This window comes from Ictalurus punctatus, chromosome 2 (genome assembly GCF_001660625.3).
Source record: "Ictalurus punctatus breed USDA103 chromosome 2, Coco_2.0, whole genome shotgun sequence".
In the NCBI taxonomy this organism is placed as follows: domain Eukaryota; kingdom Metazoa; phylum Chordata; class Actinopteri; order Siluriformes; family Ictaluridae; genus Ictalurus; species Ictalurus punctatus.
This window is the reverse complement of record NC_030417.2, coordinates 27,870,390-27,883,444: the sequence shown is the minus strand read 5'-3', so window position 1 is coordinate 27,883,444 and position 13,055 is coordinate 27,870,390. Positions and strand designations below refer to the sequence as shown.

The 13,055-nt window shown below is 38.4% G+C and overlaps 1 protein-coding gene across 2 annotated transcripts in view; it reads left to right on the top strand.

Annotated features, from left to right (window-relative positions):
* Positions 1–13,055, top strand: part of sdk2a (sidekick cell adhesion molecule 2a) — a 165,439-nt gene that overhangs the window by 115,666 nt on the left and 36,718 nt on the right. For both annotated transcript variants that reach the window (XM_017461828.3, XM_047149719.2), the window contains exon 16: positions 12,739–12,879. In XM_017461828.3, coding sequence (XP_017317317.1) covers positions 12,739–12,879 — 141 coding nt within the window. The remainder of the gene's footprint in view (positions 1–12,738; positions 12,880–13,055) is intronic.

Genomic DNA, 13,055 nt, shown 5'->3' with positions numbered 1-13,055 from the left:
GAAACGTTTTGATTAATTTGTGCTGATTTTAATTTAAGATTAGATTCAGAGAAATGAGTTTCTTGTAATAAGCATATATCTGCATTTGATTAGTCGTTGCTTAGGGAACGTCGAGGTTCTGGGGTATAGGTTTGTAGGAATGTAAGAATGCAGCATTTATAATAATTGGAGGTGCAGTATGTGTTTATGGCTATGTGCATGTGGCATGAATAAATGTGGGTATTTTCATTGATGTTGATGAGGGTAAGATTTTTAAATGCACAAGATAAGACTACAACAATATCTTTTGAAGTGGAATGGAGAAGAGCAAGACGTAGATTGGACGATAGATTGGTAAGAGTGAGAGAGAGAGAGAGAGAGAGAGAGAATTATACAGAGGAACCTAGAATAGCCAAGGGGTCACATTTTTATCACAGTATAATTGGCCAAAGTGTAAGTTATCTACAGATATTACATCCTTCTTTCATGCTTTTATATCTTTATTACATCCTTCCTTTAGGCACAGTTTTCAGATTTTTAATAGTCTTTTCTTTTTGTCCACTATTTCACAAGGGAATTGGTCATTAATGCCATAATCCATTCCTCTGAGTTCAGTGCCTTTGCTCAGGACAAAATTTTGTCAGATTTGTCAAAAATGGGCTGTTGACATTTACTTTTTTCCCCCTGCACACTGTGCATGTGATGGAATGGAATATCTGATTGACTCCGGCTGTATTTTTTGTTACTATAAATTCTTTTATTAACCTTTTGCCATCCTCGGGTGAGTGCTCTAGAATACAGGAAAAGATGAGATTGCTTCTCATGCTGCTTACCGGTAGATCTACTGTTGTTTTCTTATTTTATTTCTCTGATTTCTCATTACAGAAGACAGTCGGGTCATAAAGGTGTTGAGGGAGTGCTGTAGCATCTTATTTTCGCTGGTTAATGATGTTATTTGTAGCTGACTGAATTCAGGCTCTCGCACTGCGCCTGGTATTCTTCATGTAACATCTCTATGAGAGAATCTTGCATCCAGACAAGACCGATTATTTCTTATTTCTATAAGTCTTTTAGCGGTAGGCAGGTTTGGTTTACCATTATTCTTGTCTACTCTTTTATCCTTATTCTTAGTGGTGCTGATGTAATCTACAATATTTTATTCTAAGGCAGGGGCTCGCAGACGTTTTGGGCAAATGACACCAAATGGACATTATGAATTATCTGTGACCCCAAACCTTGACCCTACATTTTATTTTTTAAATTCTTGATTTATTATATAGAACTACTGTACCATTTGAACATTTTATTATTGTATGTTAGTACCATATGTATATGTGGCATTCATATGCTGTGACTAAAATCCAAAGCAACATTCCTTGCACTGACTTTCCATTGCGGCATTGTTCACACACGCACTACGTATCTTATGTGATACTAACGTGATACTAACTGGACATGTCAGTGCCAAAACATCCGGGGCTATCAGATTTTCAAGTCAAACTGTTAAATGTTTCGCAATTTAACTTTCTGCACAGCGGCGTTTCAAACACACTGATAAGCTCTGTCTCTTTTAATTAATACCCCTTCCCCACCCTACGTGATTATTTTCAGGAGCTGCGTCTCAATTTGCAAACGCTGATCTTACATTCAAAAGTATTTACTAGCCTCGAAAATCCAGAAGTCTGGTACACAAAACAGACCTTTCGGTAGGTTTAAAGGTTGCCAAGAGTGCCAAGGTTGGTGTGGAAGATCTCAAGTGGCCTGTACAGAGCCCTGACCTCAACCCCACTGAACACCTTTGGGATGAATTGGATTGATGGCTGTGCACTAGGCCTCCGTGCCTGACAGAAGATCCCAATCTCTTGTGCTCTTGTAGCCGAATGAGCACAAATCCTCAAAGACACACTTCAAAATCTAGTTGAAAGGCTACCCAGAAGAGTGGACGTTATTATAACAGCAACAGGAGAGGAACCTTTACAACTTGGCAATGAGATGTTCAACAAGCACATGTGGGTGTGATGGTCAGGTGTCCACATACTTTTGGCTCTAACGTATATTTGAGACACAATTCTAGTTTGTTTAGGTAGATGGATGGGGAATTTGTCCATTTTTATTGTTGAACATGTTAGTGCAGCATGTCAGGATAGTGAAAATGAGTCAAATAACATGCACCCTATTCATTTTAAATGTGGATTGTTTGAATGTGAATCCCAGTAACATTTTGTAATACAACCCCAGGCAAAAATTATGGAATCACCGCACTTGGAGGATGTTCACCCGGATTATTTACTTAATAAAAATAAACAAATCACAGATATGACACAAAACTATTTTTGTTTAATAGATGAACATTCTGGCTTCATGAAACATACCTCAAACAAGTTACATTAAATTGTTTTAATTAATGGCATATTTTTTTTTCCAGATCAAGTAAAGGAAAGAATTATGAAATCACTCAATGTTGAGGAAAAAATTCTGGAATCAGCAACAACAACAAAAAAAATCACAATTAATACTTTGTTGCTCCTCTTCTGGCTTTTATGAGTTCTTTGAAGCGTGGACTTCACTAATGAAAAACAATATTCTCCATCAAGTCGGTTCCGAATTTCTCGCATAGCGGCTGACAGATCAGCTTTGCAGGATGGAGCCTTGTCATGGATCTATTTTATTTTTTTAAATTTCCACTATAAATTTTCAATCAGATTGAGATCTGGACTGTTTGCTGGTGGGAAATCGATGTGTTTTCCCCACACTCTTTTGATTGACAGGATATAATCGGCCCTCAGCATCGGATGTTTTTAAACTATCGGTGCATCTGTAATTAGAACTGCACCAGACAAAAGTTCCAGCATCATCTCCTTGGCCAATGCAGATTCATGATTCATCAGTGAATATCCATCCATCCATCCATCTTCTATATTGCTTATCCTTTTCAGGGTCACGGGGAAACCCGGAGCCTATCCCAGGAAGCATCGGGCACAAGGCAGGGTACACCCTGGACAGGGTGCCAATCCATCGTAGGACACAATCACATACACACTCACACACCCATTCATACACTACGGACACTTTAGACACGCCAATCATGCATGTCTTTGGACTGGTGGAGGAAACCGGAGTACCCGGAGGAAACCCCCGCAGCACGGGGAGAACATGCAAACTCCGAACGACGGACCCTGGAGGTGTGAGGCGAACGTGCTAACCACTAAGCCCACCGTGCGCCCTCAGACAATATCACTGATGAATATTTGCTTGTATTTCCTCATTTGTAAGCCGCTTTAAATGTAAATCTTTCTGCTAGATGAATAAATGTTTTCTTCTGTTTAGGTGTTAGTGCTAGTTTTCATTTGGCGTTTCTATACGTAAATCCCTTTCATTCAGATGATTTCTTAGTTCTGTCACAAACACTGACTCCTGTTTCCATCCCTTTGTTTTTTTGTTTGTTTTGTTAAGCATTTTCTCTTTTCGAGGCATATTGCTTTTGTTTTCTATCCTGACGTTTGCTGTCTTCCTTGGTCTACCCGTAAGTTTTCCTTATGTAATCTTCCCATTTTGTTTATACTTGCACCAAATTTTAGACACAGCTGACTGAGAACCGACATCTTTTGCCACACTCTGATACACACACTCTGTCAGATTTCCTTCTTGAAGGAGTTTTATAATCTTGTCCATTGTTTTAATTGACAACCATTTTTTGGGGGCCATGTTTCCTTTCAAAAAGTTCAAGGTTAAGGTCTGTAAGCACTCTTAACTGCAGACTAATTTACACTTTTAGACTCGTGCTGGTATTTTACTTTAGAAATACTAATTACAAGGTGATTCCATATTCCATTCCATGTTTCACGAAGACAGAATGTTCAGCTCTTAAACAAATCACAGAGTGCACAAAACAGTTTTTGTTTATTTGCTACGAAGTAAAAAAGTGTGGTGATTCCATCGTTTTTGTCAGAGGTTGTATTAGCACACAGAATCCGTCTTTGATATTTCAAATATTTCAAATCGAATAGAGCAAACATAAATGAATGAGAAGAGGAGATGATATGAGTTTCTTTTATAAGCCCATTTGTAAATCAAGCGACCCCATGTGGAGTTGCAGCTCGTAGTTTGGGAACCCCCGTGTTGGGAAATAAATACAGAAAAAAAAGGGAAAACATTGATTTATTTAGTACTAAATTTTAAAAATTGTTTCTCTAGCAGCAGGAGGCCAAAATCTTGAATCACACACTGATGTAGTGAGTTTGGAAAATTTAAAGCGCACCTATTATGGTTTTGAAATGTGACAAATTTTGTTGTAGAGGGTCTCATTCAATAGATTTACATGCATCCAAAAGGTCAAAACACTTTAATGTGCTCATGATTTAAATTGCAGCGTTACCTTTTTTCCCCAGTGTTAAAAACGACTCGTTAAATGATTCATTCTAAAGGATTCATTCTAAACTCCTCCTTTCAGAGAGCATACTCAGCTCTGATTGGTCAGATATCCCAGTGTGTTGTGATTGGACTACCACTGTGAGCGTGTTTCAAAAAGGAAACGCCCACTACCATAACGAGTTTCAGCTCCGTCTGTGTGCAAGCAGCCGATGAAGACCAGCGGGGCTTTTCGTTACAAACCTACATAAGTTAGTAAAGGAAGTAAGTCTGGAATCACTAACGACTCGTTTCAGCTGTTCAGAATCGGATCATTCTTTTGGGAGTCAATGACTCTATGTCGTGCGCTTTAATTTTTGAAACTTTGCAGACTTTTCACATTCACAAACAGCTCTATATAACACACTACATGAAGGGTAATATTTGAAAAACCATAATGGGTACACTTTAAAAATGACAAGAGGGGGTGCTGTCAATGACTTGTTTATTACTGTAGCTATATAATGTTATTCCTACACTTAAACCTAAATCAAATCCTAATGTTAACTATAGCAGCCAAAAAAATATTTCTCATGGTATTTCAATTTCTGTAAATAAAGCTTTTTTTTTTTTTGGCTTGGGACCAGCCAGCTGTTCTCAGAGTATCAAAAATTGGTCAGAAAGCTAAATACATGCCTGTGTTTTATCACCCCGAGGAGCAGTTTAAAAAACAGAGCAACTCGAGAGACTCTCCAGGAAAAGGATGTCAAGCGACAGTTTAGCAAGCACTTGATGTGTGGGTATTAATATTAATAATCCTCTTGTGTATTTGCCTAATAAAGGAGTAGCCCCAGTTTGACTTAAAGAATACATTAGTCCATTAAATGGTTCATTTGCATGCATTTGAGTTCAGTTAATCTATCTGTACTGTGCAGAATTGAGGGTTTGGTCTAGTTTAAGGACACCAATACATACTACTCATACTCATAACAGTGCTCATATCCCAACATCCAATACTACATGCTACTATGTTGCATAAGCCTAGTGTGTTTTGTCATGACGATGACACAAAATGCCAGCGATATAAAACCAAAGAAACATAAACAGCGCTAAATAAAATGTACTGCGATGCCGCTGACTTCTCAATAGTAAGTAGGTGACATATTTTGTTATTGGTATTGGCATCGGTGTTGAAAAGTACCAAAAACCATGTACTCATAATAATAATTGTTCTGAAAAAATGCTACTGATTCATCTTCAGACTAGTTGCATTCTTCAATCTTCTAAATCAGACCAAGGTTGGTCAGTGTTTTATTAGGAATGTTGTTATATCCTCTCATTTTAAACATGAACATGGATGTATTCCTGAATCCATCCACTTTAATAGGAACACCTGCTCATTCCTTCAATTCACACATCAGGTCTTCCAAGAACAGGAATCTGTTGAAGATTTGAAAAAGATTTGAAAAAAACAGGTGATGATATTATTCGTTGTGCTGCTGCCACGTGATTGGCTCATTGGAGAATTGCATGAAAGAGCAGTGGTGTTCCTATTAAATAGTCCTGTGAGTGTGTATCCATATCATATGCATATCAGACAACAGCAGCAGTGCAATGTGTCCCTTGGGATATGGAAGCCCTCTCTTTTTTATGTTAATCAAATCCACCATGCTGGCAGGCTTCCACATGCAAGTAAGGACTAAAGCAGTAAGCATGTAATGCAATGTCTCTTGCTTGCATTATTAACCACTATATGGGGATTTTATTCCTGCAGTTTGTCTTCATTCTGTCGAGTAGAGCCTATGATATAGGCATATTCTCTGACATTTGCAATTAAGTTCGATAAGCTGTTTTCCTCAAGCACGCCGTTTGGGTTATTAGTTTAATACAAACAGTGCTCTGCCCAGTCTCTGCCTATTTATCTAAATATGACAATGAAGAAAATCCATACCATTCTAGTACTATACTTTTAAAGTAAAACCATATCAGAATAACCCTGATTATTATAAAAACACACGGATTGCAACACACTTAAAAAGAGGCGCAGAAACACTAATTAGACCTCACTAATGCTCTTGTAGCTCAACGAGGAAATCCCTCAGAGGTACGTTCCATACTCTAGTGGAAAGCCTTCCCAGAAGAATGGAGGTCATCATAACAGCAACAGGGGAATTAATCTGGAACGGGATGTTCAGCAAACACATATGAGTGCTTTGGTCAGGTGTCCACAGAGTCGTCTGACACATCTGAGTTTTGAGATTCAGTTCATTTGGGTTTAAAGGTAGTACTCGTGATTTACAAGGCATGTTAACAATAATAAGATTATAAGCTTGTTGATTGGCTGGCTAAAACTAGATACTGTAACTTCAGGTCACAGATAGTTACACTACTCTCTGTATTAAATAACATTTATTTTATAAATATATTATTTGCCAATGTAGCACACAGTATATATAATTTTATAGCCTAGATTTGCAAATATTATATTACTAAATAAGAATGCAACAACAACAACAAAAAATGCAGAAAAGCAATATGAAGGATTTATTCTGCTGTACTGAAGAAGTACTGCTGCATTTTAATTCGGTCTTTTGTGTTTTACAATAATAGAATCATTTCGACAGGAAGGTCCTTGCCAAGATTTAGTCTAATTGTGTCTAATTGTGTCTTATGCTCTCTCAGGTCTCATTTGCATTTTTGTTCATGATGAGTGTAAGGTTTGGTTTACAAATAGCAGTCTATTTGCTGGAAGAAAGCATGCTGAAAATGAATAGTTAAGCTATAAACATTAAAATATTAAACGTCTAAAGGTATGCCTAAAGCCTGGGTACATGATTGGAATGTAATCTTAACGTTCAGTGTATTCTTCAACATTGCTGGTCACATTAATTACTACTATTTTAGGGATTTGAGAATGAGAGAGATTATAGATAATGGGGGGGGGGGGATTTGTGAATGTAGTCAATTGTATATTCTGTAGCATTTTCTCAGTCCTAGTGTTAATTAATTTCAATGTCATCTAAGGTCAACAGTGTGATAAACAACCACACACACACACATCTAAAAGTTTTTTAGTTTTTTTTTTCTTCACCATTTCACCAAGTCATCATTTATTCTTTATTCAGAACACATTTTGCAGAAGTACTGATGGTCCAGGTTAATGGCTGTTTTTATATATATATATATATAAAGGGACTACAGTTACTACCAATTAGTTATCACATACTTTCATATACAGGAGCCAGTACTACTGAAAGACCTTAGAGGAGCGGCAGGGTAACTTCAGTAAACAAAGAACTAAACTAAAAAAAGACGCAATGTGTCTGGGATAAATCTAATCTCAGGAATGAGCTTTTATATCGTGTCATAGATTTCTCCTCTGCATGCTTCCGGGTTGACATTGATTTTGTTTTGGTCTCTGTCCTGTTTCCACCCTTGTCATGTTCTTGGTTGTTTCCTCAGACGTCCCAATCATTCTTAGCTGTTCCTTGTTACCCTTTTGATTAGTTTGTGTACTTATACCCTCATTTTTCAATCTTTAGTCGCAAAATACTGTGTTTCTGTGTTTCGCTACCAGAGTCATACCAAGTCTTTGATCCTTGTTCTTTGTTTCGTGGGTTTTTTTTAAATCCTGTTTTGTCCTCGTGTTCATGGATTCTTGTTTTGCTTTGTTTTGGTTACTCGACTTGGATTTGTCTGCCTGCCTCTCAATAAAGCCTTTTATGGCATTTGCATCCGTCTGCACCTATCTTACATGACATTTTGAAGCATGTGAAAATGTTAAGCAGTTTTGAGAAAGCAGTTACTCAGTATGGCATAGCGAAGTTAACAAAATAAGGCTAAGAAATGATATGGCGTTTGTGACTAACTGGCTACTAGCTACTGTAAGATTGGTGGGACGCTGCTTTGATACTACAATGAACATCTCATCTATCCATTTTCCCGACCACTTATTGTACACAGGGGAGCCAGGAGCACAAAGCAGGGGATACCCAGTATGGGTTGCCAACCCATTTCAGGGGTCAATTGCACACACATGCCAATCAGCCTACAATGCATGACTTTGGACTGAGGGAGGAAACCAGAGTACCTGGAGGAAACCCCCAAAGTACGGGGAGAACATGCAAACTCCGTAGGTCGAAGGCGGGAATCGAACCCCCAACCCCAGAGGTGTGACGTAAACATGTTGACCACTAAGCCACAAACACCTTCTGAATGTTTGTTAGTGCTGGTGCACCTGGGTTTTTTTTGTTTTATTTGCACCAGTTCTAATGGATGAAATTTTTATTAGCAGCAGATCGCTTTGTAAATTGCTTCCAAATCAGTCATAAGAAATTATTGAAGAATGCAAAAAAAAAAAGCCAAGCCGAATAGATTTGTTTCACTTTTTTTATATTGTTTATTTGACTGCATTTATTTTATATGAAAGCAGGTCATATATATAAAACGTGGATTATGGAGGAATCTTTTGCAGGGTCCAAACAGAGAGGAAAATGTGCAGTGGTCTAGCCCTTTGTAATATAAGTTGATGCACTTTCATTTAGAATGTAATGAACAAATGTAGTGGACCACTTTAAAGCAAATTCCTAGATTTTTGTTCCACTTGTTGATATTGCAGTTTTGGGCGTATTTTTTATTTTTTTTCCATTTTTAAAGATGGATTAATCATATACTGGTACTGGTTATAGATTTAAAGAGATATAAAATAAAAAGGAAGTCATAAGATAGAATGTACTTCTAAGCTGCAGCGACATGTTTGGGAAGAATTCTTTGGCCAAAGCATATTGTTTCTGTGAGAAGAAAAATGTGACAAATTAAGCATGACACTACAAATAAATCTGTCCCTTCTCTTTGTCCCCTTTTTGTCAGGCTTTGTGTAGCTTGTACAATAGCAAACTGACAAGGCTGTGCAATACGGCAGAATTGATGTGTCAGACATATTGGCTCATCAAACAGCAGTGTCCAGGCATGTAAGAGACAGAGCCCAGACTGTTCATGACAGTAAGGAATAAGAATCCCAGAGACTGAAAAAAACTGTAAAGATAGAAACTAAACCCATTATCGCAGTGATTGGACACAATATCACTACTGACTTCCAAAAAGTGCCATGCTTGTCATGCACCATTCACTATAAAGACAATGATTTCAATCTCGGGTTTTATTTGTGGCTGCCTTCACAGATGGCATTTCAAAGCTGTTGAAAATCTTTGCAGTTTGCTATGCTGCTTTTGGAATTGACACGCTACTATTGGCACGCTGGGATATATTCATAACAGTGCTGTGCTGCCATTGTTATCACACTTCAGAGGTAGTTTAATTGCAAATGCATCATTAATGTTCGAGCAACTTTACCCCTAAAAACCCCCAAGGTGGCAAGGTGGTCAGTATGTCTCCGTCCACACACCAGGTTGAAGTGACACAAATCCAATTTTCTGTTTTATCGTGAGACAGATCTGATTTTTTTTTTTTTTTTCCAGGACTGTGGACACAAAAAGCTGATCGTTTGTACATGAGCCACTTTGTATTCATATATCATAGGTGGGATACATACATGTGGCTTTTTACTTGAGTGCGCATGTGCATATCATCATCATCATCATCATCATCATCCAATGTTGTCAACATGGCAAAATACACAGTAAAATCCCTAGTGTTGAATTAACACCCAGAGTGTTTATATGAGTCCAATGGACTCATATAAACACTAAAGGGTGTGAATTCAACACTGTGGGTGTTAAATCAACACTGGTGATTTTGCTGTGTAACAATAAAGGGCAGCAACAATGTGACTGTGACTATATTCTGTGGAAGGATGGGGAAATTGTTGATTTATTTGATATTTTGGGAATTGATCCAAGATACAACTGGAAGGAACCTACCAAACTCGGGTATTCAAACAATTGGCCAAGAAATCGATGTGTGCATGTAGGGTGTTTCAGAGGACATGTGGGTTCATTTTGAAGACAGATATGGGTCACATGTGGTTAGAGGTCGACCGATAGTGGATTTTTAACGATACGGATAACTAAGTTGGGCAGTACCTGCCGATAACCGATTAACCAATCGATAGTTTTTAATATTGATACTGAATAACATAACACTCACAAGTAAAATATTGCTGAACTTTATTACAAAAATAAATAATACTGTACCATGAAAATGTACCGTACTTTTTTAAATGAAATAAATATATAAATATTAATATACGTTAACTGTTAATACATATGTAAGCAAATAAAAGATATACATCCATCCAACCAAAAACTAATAAAAAAAATAGAGACATCCAAAATCAATCAAAAACACTTCAAATAACACAACAAAATTTGTCAGTGATAGATTTTATTTTGCTCTGGAGGCTGCTCTCGTACTATATAACTATATATACTACATAACCGCCAGACCTCCACCTCCGAAACAACCCAATCAAGTATAAAAGCTAACAATTCACACTCACGCTTCAGTGTGAATGCCTCTCAGTGTGGTTTGTTCATTGCTAAGTCTTGTTTGTGGCCTTCAGACTATATTTCTTATATAGTCTTTTTGCCAATAGCGATATCCTGTGTATGACTCATGATCTTTTTGCCCTTTGGATTTCCCTTTTGTGCTGCTGCTGTAATGACACGGGACTATATACAGGAAGTAAGCGCAGGAGCAATGTCTTTATTTTCAAACTGAAATCAGGACACATTAAACGCGATCAATACTGAACAAGATTAACTAGATTAAACATAAGATTAAAGTCTAGGCATTGCACGAGAACAGGCCATGGAAATAAGACCGCTTTGCGAACGTAACACATTCACCATTCAAACACTCAGTGAACATAAATACTGCGCGAAGTGCACAGCCACACGAGGGGTTTAAATAACAAACACAATCAACCTAAAACATAGACGCCTGGCTTAAATCAAGACACACCCTCGAACATCAACCAATGCTTAAACGGGGGGAAAACCAAAACAAACAAAGACGCGTGTCCATGTACAAAAATCTCGAGCACGCGTGCTCTCTAAAGCCGCGTGTGCATGTTGACGCTGCAGTGCCATCTGCTGGCGGGAGCGTAACAGCTGTTGTGTTTTAGATAACTCGTTTGAGGTTTTTTTTTTTTTCTGCCTGGTTATTTCACCTCAGTTGCTTGCCTCATTGTTGTTAAATAAAGTCCATTATCTGTTTCAACCTATGCATGTCTCCACCATCTGAGTCTGACAGCCATTGATGTAACATGACTCCTGGACTAATTTTTGTGACACTTTATTCAATCTCTAGTGCTTTCATATGTGGACAAATCAAATTGTTATCAGTAATACCCTCAATTAACCTATATTTTTCCAAGCACATTTTGTCTAAGAATTTGTTATAGCCTAAGCAGATAGTGCCAATATTGCAATTGAACTCAGTTGGTGTGTTTTTGTTTCCTTTTATAATGGAGGAGAAAAAAAATGCCAACTTTTTTGGTTTGTATTTTGGGAATTTTGATCTGCTGAGATGAATGGAAAATATTGCAGATGGGGTTCACGCAAAAATACAGTATCTGCCGGAGCAAGCAGGAGTGGCTAGGGGAGCGGGCTGGCACAAGGTTAAACAAACGTTTCGATTAAAACATACTACATTATTTCTTTTAAGAAAAAAGGGCTTCAAAATATTTAGCAGGAGCAGGCTGAAATTCTGCGTGCTGATGCAACTCTCGGCCAAGTGTGAGACACCTTAAAGGCAAAAGGCAGATAGTGTAGGGAATTCTTTCAAGTTTTTCTGCTTGCAAACTTGCACAGTTCACAACAGTGCTAAAACAGGCACGCAACTCGTGCCTTGACTAACATACACACCAGTGTTATCAAACGCTCCCACTGCATCTACGCTCTCTCAGACCAGAGGCAGTTCTCTGTCAGTGAACAAAGTCTATGCGAGTGACAGGACTGCGTAAAGTACAGTGCTCCTGAAGCATTCGCCTTTCATCCCAACCAGCCCATTTTATCTTTGCCTCAGAATTTTCAACACGCTCACTTGGGAGAAATCAAAACATTAAACTGACTTAAAGTGAACTTGGCTGGGTTTCTGCTGCACCACACTTACCATTTTCATTCTCAGTGCCTTTGATTATCACTATTCTTGGCTACAGCTCATCTCTCCGGGTCTTCTGCTGAGAACTCTGAGCGTTTCTATGGACTCCGACAGTTTGTCTGAGCATGAAGCAGGAAAAGAGATGTCCATAACTGTCATTCTCTGGCATTTAAACCAGACACACTACTAATACAGCGTCCTAGTCATTATCTTCTTATGGTTCATAAAAGCTGACGTTTCATACGAAACCATAAAACACTTTTTTGAACACATACACATGAACTCGGTCTCTCCATCCCTTCTTTTTATCTTTGGCTTTATCTCTCACTCCCACTTATTCTCCGCTATCAGGCTGACATTACCTGAGGAACCACCCAGCGCCCCTCCTCAAACAGTCATCGCCAGCGGCCGCACTAATCAGTCCATCATGATCCAATGGCAGCCTCCTCCAGAGAGCCACCAGAATGGCCTGCTGCAGGGCTACATTATCAGGTGAGACTTTACATTCTCTCTCTTTCTCTCTCTCTCATACACACACAGACATATGCTCACACCACCCCCCACAACACCCCCACAGCTTCGATTAATCTTCAAGTCCTGCACGGAAAGTCAAGCAGCTGTCCCTGCAGGACGTGGAATGCGCAGCAGTAAATTCAGCACTGTTGAAT